Source organism: Bos mutus, chromosome 5 (genome assembly GCF_027580195.1).
Source record: "Bos mutus isolate GX-2022 chromosome 5, NWIPB_WYAK_1.1, whole genome shotgun sequence".
NCBI lineage: Eukaryota > Metazoa > Chordata > Mammalia > Artiodactyla > Bovidae > Bos > Bos mutus.
Window position 1 is genome coordinate 86,186,249 of NC_091621.1, and position 13,816 is coordinate 86,200,064.

Genomic DNA, 13,816 nt, shown 5'->3' on the forward strand with positions numbered 1-13,816 from the left:
TGAGTTGCAGTGCCCTCTTCCAGGGGATCTTCCCAACCCAGGGATCCAATCTGCATCTCTTACGTCTCCTGTATTAGCAGGAGGGTTTCCACTAGCGCCACCTAGGAAGCCCCGCAGCCTTTAATGCTCTGCCAAGGCAGAGACCAGACTGCAGCTATACTTGGACAGCTATGACTAGAATAGCTACTTAGCTGGTAACCTAGATAAATGAGTTCTATTTCTCCTATTTGTTAAAATGATGAATTATGAATTTTAATATAACTATCATATATAAATTACATTACTCCAGTACTACAGTACTTTAAAATCAGATTTTTCTAATTCATTTATTAGAATTTAACTTTCATAACTTACTTAGCTATGAGGAGAGGCTGATAGGTAACCTAAAATTGGTTTGGTGAGAACTTTAATAAAATGGAGAAATAGAATTATATATATATATTATATATATTTTCATATATAGTATGTTTTATATATTTTTATTTGTTTATATGTAAACATGTTTATATATAACTTGAAATAATGTCAAATTTACAGAAAAGTTGCAAGTATAATGTGAAGAGAATTAATATTTTTCCAGATCCATATGAGTATAAATTGCTGACTAGATGCTCATCATCCACAAATACTTAATGTGTGTTTCCTACAAACAAGAATATTCTCCCTTAAAAAACTAAAAATAGAGTAACCATATGATCCTGCAATTCTACTGCTGGGTATGTATCAGGAGAAAACTCTAATTTGAAAAGATACCATGCACCCCAGTGTTTGTAGCAGCACTATTTACAATAGCCAAGACATGGAAGAAACCTAAACGTCCATTGATAGATAAATGGATAAATATGAAATATTATTCCATAAAAAAATGAAATAATGCCATTTGCAGCAACATGGATGGACCTAAAGGTTATCATATTAAGTGAAGTAAGTCAGATAAAGACAAATATCATATGATATCACATATGCATAGAATCTAAAAGATAGTACAAATGACCTTATTTACAAAATAGAAATAGACTCACAGCCATAGAAAACAAACCTATGGTCACCAAAGGAAACAGTGAGGAAGAGGGGAAGAGAGATAAACTACAAGTTTGGGATTAACATATATACACTGCTGCTGCTGCTGCTGAGTCACTTCAGTCGTGTCCGACTCTGTGCAACCCCATAGACGGCAGTCCATCAGGCTCCCCAGTCCCTGGGATTCTCCAGGCAAGAACACTGGAGTGGCTTGCCATTTCCTTCTCCAATGCATGAAAGTGAAAAGTGAAAGTGAAGTCGCTCAGTCATGTCTGACTCTGTGAGACCCCATGGACTGCAGCCTTCCAGGCTCCTCCACCCATGGGATTTTCCAGGCAAGAGTACTGGAGTGGGGTGCCATTGCCTTCTCCGGAAATAAGTGTATATTCTTCCAAAGAGATTACTTTGAAGAAAAAAAAAAATCTAATTTGGGATATACAGCAATAATGATGACAATAGTTGTCCAATACTTTATATATTATAAATCAGTTTCACATATATTACCTCGTTTAATCTTAGCAACATTGTGTGATAAGGAGAGTAGACATTCTGACTGTCCTTATTTTATTTTATTTCTAGTTTTAAAAATAAGGAAACTAAGACTTTGCAAGCATATCTCAATAGATCCATAAATAGGAGATACGTAACACTGAAGAAGAAATGAAATGGTAAAATGTCCAAAACTAGTACCTATAAATGATGGTTTATTCAGTCATAAGAGTCACAAATTGGCAAAGAAAATGGATAAAATATTTCCTTCCACAAAACATAATTTTAATTCCTATTACATGCAAAGTGCTGCACTAGGAAAAGAGACCAAAGAGACAGACACTTGACTGTGTCTATGTCTACAAGTCCGAAGCCCACTGTACTCTGTTGGCAAATATCAGCAAAGAGGGATTTGAAAGGCATTGTGCCTGCTTTTCCAAACTTAGGAAGATTTGTTCTCTTCAAAGCCCATTTGGAAACATGAAAACATCATGGCTCATTCGTTTTGTTCCCAGCCAAAGAGAATAACAGCACAACTAAAATAAGAACACAGCTGTTCTACATCCTAAAACAGCCAATGGCAGAAGCCCAGGGCAGAGGAAGGGATGTTAGAGGTCAGCCCAAGGTCACAGGGAGGATTAAATGAGATCCTGTGTGCAAGGCCCCCCAGCAGAGCAGCTGGTTCACAGCAAGACCTGGATCAGTCAACATACAACAAAAACTTGTCAGGCTGTATTTATCCTGGGAAGGAAGCAAGGTCCCTGGAAGTTAGTTTACTTCCACAGCGGGCAGCACAGGGTCCAGATCTGAAATCTGCAGTCCAGACTTTTCTCAATATGCCTCAAAACCGAGGCAGGATCAATGATAAATTCAGATTCAAATTTGACTCAATGCTTCCTGAGTCAAATGGTCACATTAATATAAAAAACTTGTCAATTCAGTTGGAGAGTTAAGAATCACTCTATAGCTGTCTATAAACATGCAGGTAATCCAATAGATGCTTATACTGTCAAACTTTTAAAAGGCACTATTAATAAAATAAAATACCTAATTCTGACTTGACCGAAGTTTATCTCAGTGCTTTGAATGTATATTGTTAGAGCTATTCTTTAGAAAACAAACTTACAGTTACCAGGAGCTAAGGTAGGGGAGGGATAAATTTAGAGATGTAGATTGACACATACACGCTACTATATAAAAAATAGGCTTCCCTGATAGCTCAAATGGTAAACAATCTGTCTGCAATGCAGGAGACACGGGTTCATTCCCTGGGTTGGGAAGATTCCCTGCAGAAGGAAATGGCAACCGCTTCACTATTCTTGCCTGGGAAATCCCATGGACAGAGGAGACTAGAGGGCTGTAGTCCATGTGGTGGCAAAGAGTCAGACATGACTGAGGGACTAAACAACAACCTCTTCTTTCCATCTTGCTCTCTCTTCCTTGTGTCTGGCTGCACCTCTTTGCCTGCTCTTCCTTTCCACTTCTTTATCCTTCATAGGTATTTCTGTCAATAAGATTTCATAACTACTCCTGTCTCGATATCTGCTTTTCAGAGGACAAAAATTGAGAAAACAGATGAGACATGATCACCAGCTCAAAAAACCCACAGTCTCTGGAGAAATGGACACATTAAATTAAAATATATAGAATTCAATGTGATAGCTCCTATAACTGCAGGAGATACAGACAAGGAAACAATTGTTCTGTCTGGAGTAGGTAAATGTATATTAAAGAAAAGTGTAGGAAAGAGATGACTCTGAGGTTGGATTCCAAAAGAATTGTTAAAGTAACAGAAATAAGATTATTTCAGAGGGAAAAAATATCAGCAATTACATAGAGATATAAAAGTATTTCACGTGTTTAGGAAATAAGTTACTTGTCCATTCCTAGGAATTGCTTGACTGTTATCATACTTTTTAAAAAACATCAATCTGTGTTTATTGTACATAATAAGCATCAAGCACAGATAGATCATCAGAGGAAGAGTCAAAAATTTAGATATGGATGTGACAAGAAATCAAATCTCACTGGCCTCCAAAATCAAGTCCCCTGGGGTTCTCAGTCCCTTTGCCGGATCCCCAGGTTGGGAATTCTGTTGTGGGTCCTAGAACTTTCTTAACACTGTGAGCATTTCTTTGGTATAATTGTTCTGCAGTTTGTGGGTCGTCTGCTCTATGGCTCTGTGGTGGGGCTAATGGCGACCTCCTCTAAGAGGGCTTATGCCACACGCTGTGTGACCCAGGTCTGCTGCACCCAGAGCCCCTGCCTCTGTGGCAGGCCACTGCTGACCCATACCTCTGCAGGAGACACTCAAACACTCAAAGGCAGGTCTGGCTCAGTCTCTGTGGGGTCTCTGGGTACTGATGTGCAGAAGATTTTGTTTGAACCCTCCAAGTGTCTCTGGCAGGTATGGGGTTTGATTCTAAATGCAATTTCACCCCTCCTACCATCTTGCTGGGGCTTCTTCTTTGCCCTTGGATGGGAGGTATGTTTTTTTGGTGAGATCCAACATTCTTCTGTCAATGGTTGTTCAGCAGGAAGTTGCAATTTTGGAGGTCTCACAGGAGGAGATGAGCACATGTCCTTCTACTCCACCATCTTGCTTCCCTCCAGGGAATTTGATTTTGGAGGCCAGTGGGATTTGATTACAGCACTTACACAGGACCAGGGAACAGACTCTTGGAGGGCACAAACAAAGCCTTGTGCACATCAGCAGCCAGGAGAAAGGAACAGTGTCCTCACAGGAGACTGAGCCAGACTTGCCTGCGAGTGTCCAGGAGTCTCTGGCGGAGATGTGGGTCGCAGCGGCCTGCTGCAGGGTCAGGGGCACTGAATACAACAGTGCGACACACATCCTTTTGAAGGAGGTTGCCATTATCTTCATTACCCCTACCATAGTTTGGCCTCAGTCAAACAACAGGGAAGGAACACAGGCCGACCCATCAAAAGAAAACTAGAATAAAGATTTACTGAGCATGGCCCCATCTATCAGAACAAGACCCAGATTCCCCCACAGTCAATCTCTCCTATCAGGAAACTGCCATAAACCTCTTATCCTTATCCATCAGAAGGCAGACAGAATGAAAACCATAATCACAAAAAATTAACCAAACTGATCACATGGACCACAGCCTGTCTAACTCAATGGAACTATGAGCCATGCTGTGTAGGGCCACCCAAGACAGATGGGTCATAGGGGAGAGTTCTGACAAAACATGGTCCACTGGAGAAGGGAATGGCAAACCACTTCAGTATTCTTGCCTGAGAACCTCATGAACACTATAAAAAAGCAGAAAGATATGACACTGAAAGATGAACTCACCAGGTCTGTAGGTGCCAAATATGCTACTGGAGAAGAGTGGAGAAATAACTCCAGAAGAAAGGAAGAGACAGAGCCAAAGCAAAAACACCCAGCTGTGAATGTGACTGGTGATGGAAGCAAAATCCAATGCTGTAAAGAATATTGCATAGGAACCTGAATGTTAGGTCCATGAATCAAGGTAAATTGGAAGTGGTCAAACAGGAGATGGCAAGAGTGACAACTGACATTTTAGGAATCAGTGAACTAAAATGGACTGGAATGGGTGAATTGAATTCAGATGACAATTATATCTACTCCTGTGGGCAAGAATCCCTTAGAAGCAATAGAGCAGACCTCTTAGTCAACAAAAGAGTCCTAAATGCATAAATTAAGAGTCCTAAATCTAAAAAATGACAGAACTATCTCTGTTCGTTTCCAAGGCACACCATTCAATATTACAGTAATCCAAGTCTATGCCCCAACCAGTACACTGAAGAAGTTAAAGTTGAACAGTTCTATGAAGACCTACAAGATCTTCCAGAACTAACACCAAAAAAAGATGTCCCCTTCATCATAGCGGACTGGAATACAAAAGTAAGAAGTCAAGAAATACCTGGAGTAACAGGCGATTTTGGCCGTGGAGTACAGAATGAAGCAGAGCAAAGGGGAACAGAGTTTTGCCAAGAGAACATATTGGTCATAGCAAACACTTTCTTCCAACAACACAAGAGACAACTATACACGTGGATATCACCAGATGGTCAACACTGAAATCAGATTGATTATATTCTTTGAAGCTGAAGATGTAGAAGCTCTATACTGTCAGCAAAATCAAGGCCAGGAGCTGACTATGGTTCAGATCATGAACTCCTTATTGCCAAATTCAGACTTAAATTGAAGAAAGTAGGGAAAACCACTAGACCATTCAGGTATGACCTAAGTCATATCCCTTACGATTATACAGTAGAAGTGACAAATAGATTAAAGAGATTAGATTTGATAGACAGAGTGCCTGAAGAACTATGGACAGAGGTTTGTGACATTGTGTAGAAGGCACTGATCAAGACCATCCCCAAGAAAAAGAAATGCAAAAAGGCAAAATGGTTGTCTGAGGAGACCTTACAAATAGCTGAGAAAAGAAGAGAATCTAAAGGCAAAGGAGAAAAGGAAAGATACACCCATCTGAATGCAGAGTTCCAAAGAATAGCAAGGAGAGATAAGAAAGCCTTCTTCAGTGATCAATGCAAAGAAATAGAGGAAAACAATACAATGGGAAAGACTAGGGATCTCTTCAAGAAAATTAGAGATACCAAGGGAAAATTTCATGCAAAGATGGGCACAATAAAGGACAAGAACGATATGGACCTAACAGAAAGAGGAGATATTAAGAAGAGGTGGCAAGAATGCAGAAAACTATACAAAAAAGATCTTCATGACCCAGATAACCACGTTGGTGTGATCACTCAGCTAGAGCCAGACATCCTGGAGTGTGAAGTCATGTGGACCTTAGGGAGCATCACTACAAGCAAAGCTAGTGGAGGTGATGGAATTCCAGTTGAGATATTTCAAATTCTAAAAGATGATGCTATGAAAGTGCTGCACTCAATATGCCAACATATTTGAAAAACTCAGCAGTGGCCACAGGACTGGAAAAGGTCAGTTTTCATTCCAATCCCAAAGAAAGGTAATGCAAAAGAATATTCAAACTACCCCACAATTGCACTCATCTCATACGCTAGTATAGTAATGCTCAAAATTCTCCAAGCCAGGCTTCAACAATACGTGAACCATGAACTTCCAGATGTTCAAGCTGGTTTTAGAAAAGGCAGAGGAACCAGAGATCAAAAAGAAGAGAGCTCCAGAAAAACATGAACTTCTGCTTTACTGACTATGCCAAAGCCTTTGACTGTGTGGATCACAACAAACTGTGGAAAATTCTTAGAGCTTGGAATACCACACCACCTTACCTGCCTCTTGAGAAATCTGTATGCAGGTCAAGAAGCAATAGTTAGAACTGAACATAGAACAACGGACTGGTTCCAAATTGAGAAGGGAGTACGTCAAGGCTGTATATTGTCAACCCTGCTTATTTAACTTATATGCAGAGTACATCATGAGAAATGCTGGGCTCGATGAAGCACAAGCTGGAATCAAGACTGCCAGGATAAATAGCAATAACCTCAGATATGCAGATGACACCACCTTTATGGCAGAAAGTGAAGAGGAACTAAAAAGCCTCTTGATGAAAGTGAAAGAGGAGAGTGGAAAAAGTTGGCTTAAAACTCAGCATTCAAAAAACTAAGATCATGGCATCCTGTCCCATCACTCCATCGCAAATAGATGGAAAAACAATGGAAACAGTTACAGAGTTTATTTTTGGGGGCTCCAAAATCACTGCAGATGGGGTGACGGCAGCCATGAAGTTAAAAGACACTTGTTTCTTTGAAAAAAAGTTATGACCAACCTAGACAGCATATTGAAAAGTAAACACATTACTTTGCCAACAAAGGTCCATCTAATCTAAGCTATGGTTTTTCCAGTAGTCATTTATGGATATGAGAGTTGGATGATAAGGAAAGCTGAGTATTTAAGAACTGATGCTTTTGAACTGTGGTGTTGGAGAAGACTCATGGACTGCAAGGATATCCAACTAGTCAATCCTAAAGGAAATCAGTCCTTAATATTCATTGGAGGGACTGATGCTGAAGCTGAAACTCCAATACTTTGGCCACCTGATGTGAAGAACTGACTCATTGGAAAAGACCCTGATGCTGGGAAAGACTGAAGGCAAGAGGAGAAGGGGACGATGGAGGATGAGATGTTTGGATGGTATCACCGACTCAATGGACATGAGTCTCCGCAAACTCCAGGAGATGGTGATGGACAGGGAAGCCTGGTGTGCTGCAGACTATGGGGTCACAAAGAGTCGGACACGACTGAGTGACTGAACTGAACTGTGACATGAAAGGTTCTGAGAAAAACAGAAATCAAAAGGGAAATAACATGCTTTCTTGCTCCCACTATTTTCTTTCCAAGATACAAAAAACTGAGAAGGACCAGTCTGGAGTAAACTACATGAGAATGATGACAAGTGTGTGTTGACATACTCTGTGGATAGAATCCTGCTGAAAAAATGTAGAGTGGTGCAGTCTTGGCAGCAATAGTCCTGCATTTCCAGGGAAAATGTGCAGCCTGGCTCTTATATGTGTGTTATGTGTTGAAAATTTGGAAATTCACGAACACAAATGAGAAATTAAAAATCACCCATAGTTCTATAGCACAGGGCAATATACACATATATGTGGGTCTATGTGTAGACTGTTTGAAATGAAAGGGTTAACACAACATGGAACATTTTATAAACAGCATGGATCATGTTCTACTATGAGCTCTTTCTACTATTATTAAAATTTCTCCTGCCTTGATTTCTTATATATTTTCCTCTTTCTTTCTTTCCCTAAGCTTTCATCTTTTAATCCTCTCTTGAGGTTTCCTTGTGTCAATATTTTCTTCATTCTTTCCACCTAGTCTTCCAAAATGGCAAGGTCATCATTCCTTGGCCCTCACTACTGCCCACATGCCAATAGCTCCCCTCACAACTGTCCTTATAAACCCCAGACCTATGTTTTCTAAGTACTTCTTAAGCATCTTAACTTGAATATCCCATATGTAACTTAATCTATGAAAAATTGAACTTCATTTGAGATATGACCCTCAAGCCAACTTCTTTTAAAGCTTTTCCTTAGGTTCTAGAAAGTGTGGGTTACATACTGAAGCCTTGCTTTCTGCCTCTTTCTCACTGTATGCCTACTGGTCACTTAAGTATGGTCTTTTTCTGCAGGCAACCATTTCTCCCATTGTTCCATCCTCTCCAGAACTTCTGAGAAGGCCTTTGGTAGTGGCCCTCAGTATCTCTCACCTGGACTGTTGCTGCTGCTGCTGCTGCTAAGTCACTTCAGTCGTGTCCGACTCTGTGCGATCCCATAGACGGCAGCCCACCAGGCTCCCCGTCCCTGGGATTCTTCAGGCAAGAACACTGGAGTGGGTTGCCATTTCCCTCTCCAGTGCAGGAAAGTGAAAAGTGAAAGGGAAGTCGCTCAGTCGTGTCCGACTCTTAGCGACCCCATGGACTACAGCCTACCAGGCTCCTCTATCCATGGGATTTTCCAGGCGAGAGTACTGGAGTGGGGTGCCATTGCCTTCTCCGGACTCTTACAGTAGGTCCTTAACTTGTCTCCATGACATCCACTGATGCCTATGTCAATGACTGAGTGCAGGATGAGAAATACATTTAAGAATAGATTGTATTTTCCCAAGAGACTTTACAGAGAAGAGTAGAAAAACATTTAAAAACATCAAGAGGGGGTAGAGTTAAGGCAAAGCTTGTTTTTTCATGTGGAAAAATTTCAGAAATATTTGTAAACAGCAAGGGAAAGAGCTAGTAGGCCTACAATATAGAAAAGGATAAACAGGGTGCATTTCCTAAGAATGTGGGAGGAAATACGGTCCCAGAAAAACTCTTACAATCTGAAGGAAAAGAAGTAAGAATGAGTCAAAATCTAGATGTGAGGCCAGTATGAAGGGACTGTGAAGGAATTAGAATTCATATCATCTTAGAATTCATATCATCTGCTAAAGGCAAAAGAAAGAAGGGACACTGGGACCTTCCTTTCGAAAAGATTGGTAAATTCTTGTGACAACTTGATCTTGAATGCTGGTGGATGGAAGTGAGTAGGAATAAGCTATGATCTGTTGACACATTTACCCTTGTCTCCCACACCTAACCCCATGCCTAGAACATAACACACCCTCAGTAAACATCACGGAGATTAAGCTCCACTGCAGCAGAAACCAGGTCTTATTCAACACTGTGCTTCATCACTGGAGAAACTCAAAGAGTCAAAAGAACAAATTAGTCTATAGGAAATTACATAAAACCATCATTAGCCACATTCTCTGAAACTTGAATCTTCTCATACTATGCCCTTAAATTGAACTTTATGAGGAAGAAACAAAGACAATTTATGTTAATCTCTGAGATTCATTCATTAAACAATTCTTAGACCATATGTGTTTCCTTAAAAAAGTGAGGCCATTTCCTGACAGTATTTTACAATGAAAATGAAAGCTGCATTACAACTCAAAGCCATAAATAGTATTCAATTATTTTTAAGAATGATACCAACATAGTCACTTTTTAATTGCTCAAGACAGGAAACAGAATTAATTTTCCTTTAGAAGTATCATTTACAATATTTCCGATAGATGTTAAAACAAACAAGGGATGCTTCTAATAAATTCTCAAAAACCTGTCCTCTATGATTTTGAAATGTCCTGCACAAACAATGAGTTGTACCTTGACTCTGTCTGTGCGGCTATTGAAGAGCCCGATACGTCTAATGGTGCTGAGGATGGGATCGGTGGAATCATCAATCATGTTGTGAGTAGTCACTGGGGGCAAAGACTGCCGCTGAAGGAGCAGAGGGAAGAAAATGTCAGTTCAGGAAAAGAATTACTAAGTGTGACTAATTTCAGCAATAGGTCATCGGCGATATGTCATCCAACCTTTATGCCTTTATGGTCTGAGATGCCAATTAATGAGGGGTTGTCTGTGTATGTCATAGGAAGACAACAGGTTAAAGAACTTCCTTCCATACTCTGAACACTCGATGCTTTTGTTCACCAGCAGCCAGTCTATGGAAAGCCTAGACTTCTTGAAGCCTCCTGAGACTTACAGTAAGTCCCCAACATACGAACCTTCAAACTGGGAATTTTCAAAAAGATGCAAAAGCACATTCCATCAGCATCAGATGTGTGTGAAATTGCAGCTTGCCCTCCGTCTCCTATTGCTGGTGGTCCTTCAGCTCTACCATCTCCCACCTCTTCTACCTCCTCCAGTCAGTAACTCCTCTTGCCTGTTCATTTGATGCCAGCCCCCGTACGCCAGCTGTTGGACTGTCCTACTGTACTTTTCAAGGTACTGTATTGTGAGGTTAAAAGTGTTAATTTTTTGTGTTTGTTTTTACGTGTTATTTGTGTGAAAAGTATTATAAACCTATTACAGTACTGTACTATATAGCCAATTACATTAGCTAGGTACCTAGACTAACTTCGTTGGACTTATGAACTAAATGGACTTACGAACATGCTCTCAGAATGTTAGCTCATTCATATGGAGGGGACTGACTGTATTTGGAATAAGAATGGAACTCCGGTGAGCTACTCTGCTGGTTCCCACTAGGGGGCTGTTCTCCGATGCCTCCCTGTTAATAACAAGATTGCTATACACGGCTAACACAATTATCTTTTTAACAATTTCACTTGACTGAGAAACATTCACCTTTTCTCTAGAGTGACTCCGAAGTCTATGCTTTTTGAAAATTTTAGGCACTTTTTTGTCATTGGAATATACATAGTTTTTCAACTGGCATATAGGGTCCAAATGAATTTTTAAAGTAGATATGAAGACAAGTTCCATGAGATTTGTTTATAGGAGCCTTGAAGAACCACTGGTGAAAGAGAACTCACAAAGGTGTCCTTTAGGTAAATACCTAAAGATGATTTTTCTAGCTCTCAGGTTTAAAAATTTCCCAAATTAGCCCATTTCAAAAAATTAAGATATTGATCTAAAAAGACTTTAACAATTATGGGAAGTAATGGGCATTTTTTCCTTTATTACCTGAGTTGAAAAGATAGCTCTTTTCATAATTGTCATATCATCTCGATCCAAAATATTGTTCATGTCAGGAATTTCTCCTCTGTGGGGAAAATAGTTTTAAAAATCAAAATAAAAACAGCTAGCACTAACCAACTGTTTTCTATGTGTCAAACACCATTTCAAGCAATTTTAAAATAAATGTAAAACATACATAGTTTCCTGATGAAACTCAAAGACAAATTCCAAAGGGCAAGGAAGTTCGATAAAAGAATACCTTTGCTAGCATAAAAGAAAACTGAAATTAATTTTTAAAGCATTACTGTTGATGACCAGGAGGATACTTTCATAATATTTTGCCTATTTTAACAATTATAGGAAGTGAGTACTATGTTCTACAGTGGCCATAACTTTTCCATCTGTAAGTTGATATTTTAAAAAATTATGTATTTATTTTTGTCTGTGCTGGGTCTTTGTTGCTGTGCGGGCTTTTCTCTTAGTTTCAACGAGTGGCAGCTACTCTAATTGCAGTGCATGGGCTTCTCATTGTGGTGAGCTTCTCAATGTATACTAAATATACATTAAGTAATGTATATTACTTAAGTAAATGTTACTTAACATTAACTAATGTGTTTATTAATAAATATATGTTAATATGTCAATATATATTTTGACTTGAAATCTTCCACAGCTTCAAATTGACATATTAACTCTCAATGAGAATTCCACTGAAAGAGACCCTATCTGTGGGCTTCCTCAATGCCTTAGCAGGTAAAGAAGTCGTCTGCAATGCAGGAAACTTGGGTTCGATTCCTGGATTGAGAAGATCCCTTGGAGGAGAAAATGGCACAGTATTCTTGCCTGAAAAATCCTGTTTTCACGACAGAGGAGCCTGGTGGGCTACAGGCCAAAGTGTCGCAAAGAGTCAGACATGATTGAGTGACTGAGTTCACACACAGATACCTTACCCGCGTATTTAACTATGTCCTCATTTGTACAACCTGTCTACAAATATTTGTCAGATGAAGGATTAAACAAAGCCTGCTCATATGATGCAACATATCTTCAGTTCAGTTCAGTCGTTCAGTTGCGTCTGACTCTGCAACCCCATGGACTGCAGCACGCCAGGTCTACCTGGCCATCACCAACTCTCAGAGCCTACTCAAACTCATGTCTATTGCGTCAGTGATGTCATCCAACCATCTTATCCTCTGTCATCCCCTTCTCCTCCTGCCTTCAATCTTTCCCAGCATCAGGGTCTTTTCCAGTGAGTCAGTTCTTCACACCGGTTCAGTTCAGTTTAGTCACTCAGTCGTGTCCAACTCTTTGCGACCTATGGACTGCAGCACACCAGGCCTCCTTGTCCATCACCAACTCCCGGAGTCTACCCAAATTCATGTCCATTGAGTTGGTGATGCCATCCAACCATCTCATCCTCTGTCATCCCCTTCTCTGCCTGCCCTCAATCTTACCCAGCATCAGGGTCTTTTCAAATGAGTCAGCTCTTCGCATCAGGTGGCCAAAGTATTGGAGTTTCAGCTTCAGCATCAGTCCTTCCAATGAACACCCAGGACTGATCTCCTTTAGGATGGACTGGTTGGATCTCCTCGCAGTCCAAGGGACTCGCAAGAGTCTTCTCCAGCACCACAGTTCAAAAGCATCAATTCTTCAGTGCTCAGCTTTCTTTATAGTCCAACTCTCATATCCATACACGACTACTGGAAAAACCATAGCCTTGACTAGACGAACCTTTGTTGGCAAAGTAATGTCTCTGCTTTTTAATATGTTGTCTAGGTTGGTCATAACTTTTCTTCCAAGGAGCAAGCGTCTTTTAATTTCATGGCTGCAGTCACCATCTGCAGTGATTTTGGAGCCCCCCAAAATAAAGTCAGCCACTGTTTCCACTGTTTCTCCATCTATTTGAAGTGATAGAACTAGATGCCATGATCTTAATTTTCTGAATGTCGAGTTTTAAGCCAAATTTTTCACTCTCCTCTTTCACTTTCATCAAGAGACTCTTTAGCTCTTCTTTGCTCTCTGCCATAAGTGTGGTGTCATCTGCATATCTGAGGTTATTGATATTTCTCCGGCAATCTTGATTCCAGGTTGTGCTTCATCCAGCCTGGCATTTCGCATGATGTACTCTGCATATAGGTTAAATAAGCAGCATGACGATATACAGCCTTAACGTACTCCTTTCCCTATTTGGAACCAGTCTGTTGTTCCATGTCCAGTTTTAACTGTTGCTTCCTGACCTGCATACAGATTTCTCAGAAGGCAGGTAAGGTGATCTGCTATTCCCATCTCTAAGAATTTTTCACAGTTTGTTGTGATCCACACAGTCAAAGGCT

The 13,816-nt window shown here is 40.2% G+C and overlaps 1 protein-coding gene across 3 annotated transcripts in view; it reads right to left on the reverse strand.

Moving 5' to 3' along the window:
- GYS2 (glycogen synthase 2) overlaps window positions 1–13,816 on the reverse strand; it is a 55,448-nt gene that overhangs the window by 11,649 nt on the left and 29,983 nt on the right. For all 3 annotated transcript variants that reach the window (XM_070370053.1, XM_070370051.1, XM_070370052.1), the window contains exons 10-11: window positions 11,490–11,568; window positions 10,167–10,280 (exon numbers count right to left, since the gene is read on the reverse strand). In XM_070370053.1, the coding sequence (XP_070226154.1) occupies window positions 10,167–10,280; window positions 11,490–11,568 (193 nt within the window). The remainder of the gene's footprint in view (window positions 1–10,166; window positions 10,281–11,489; window positions 11,569–13,816) is intronic.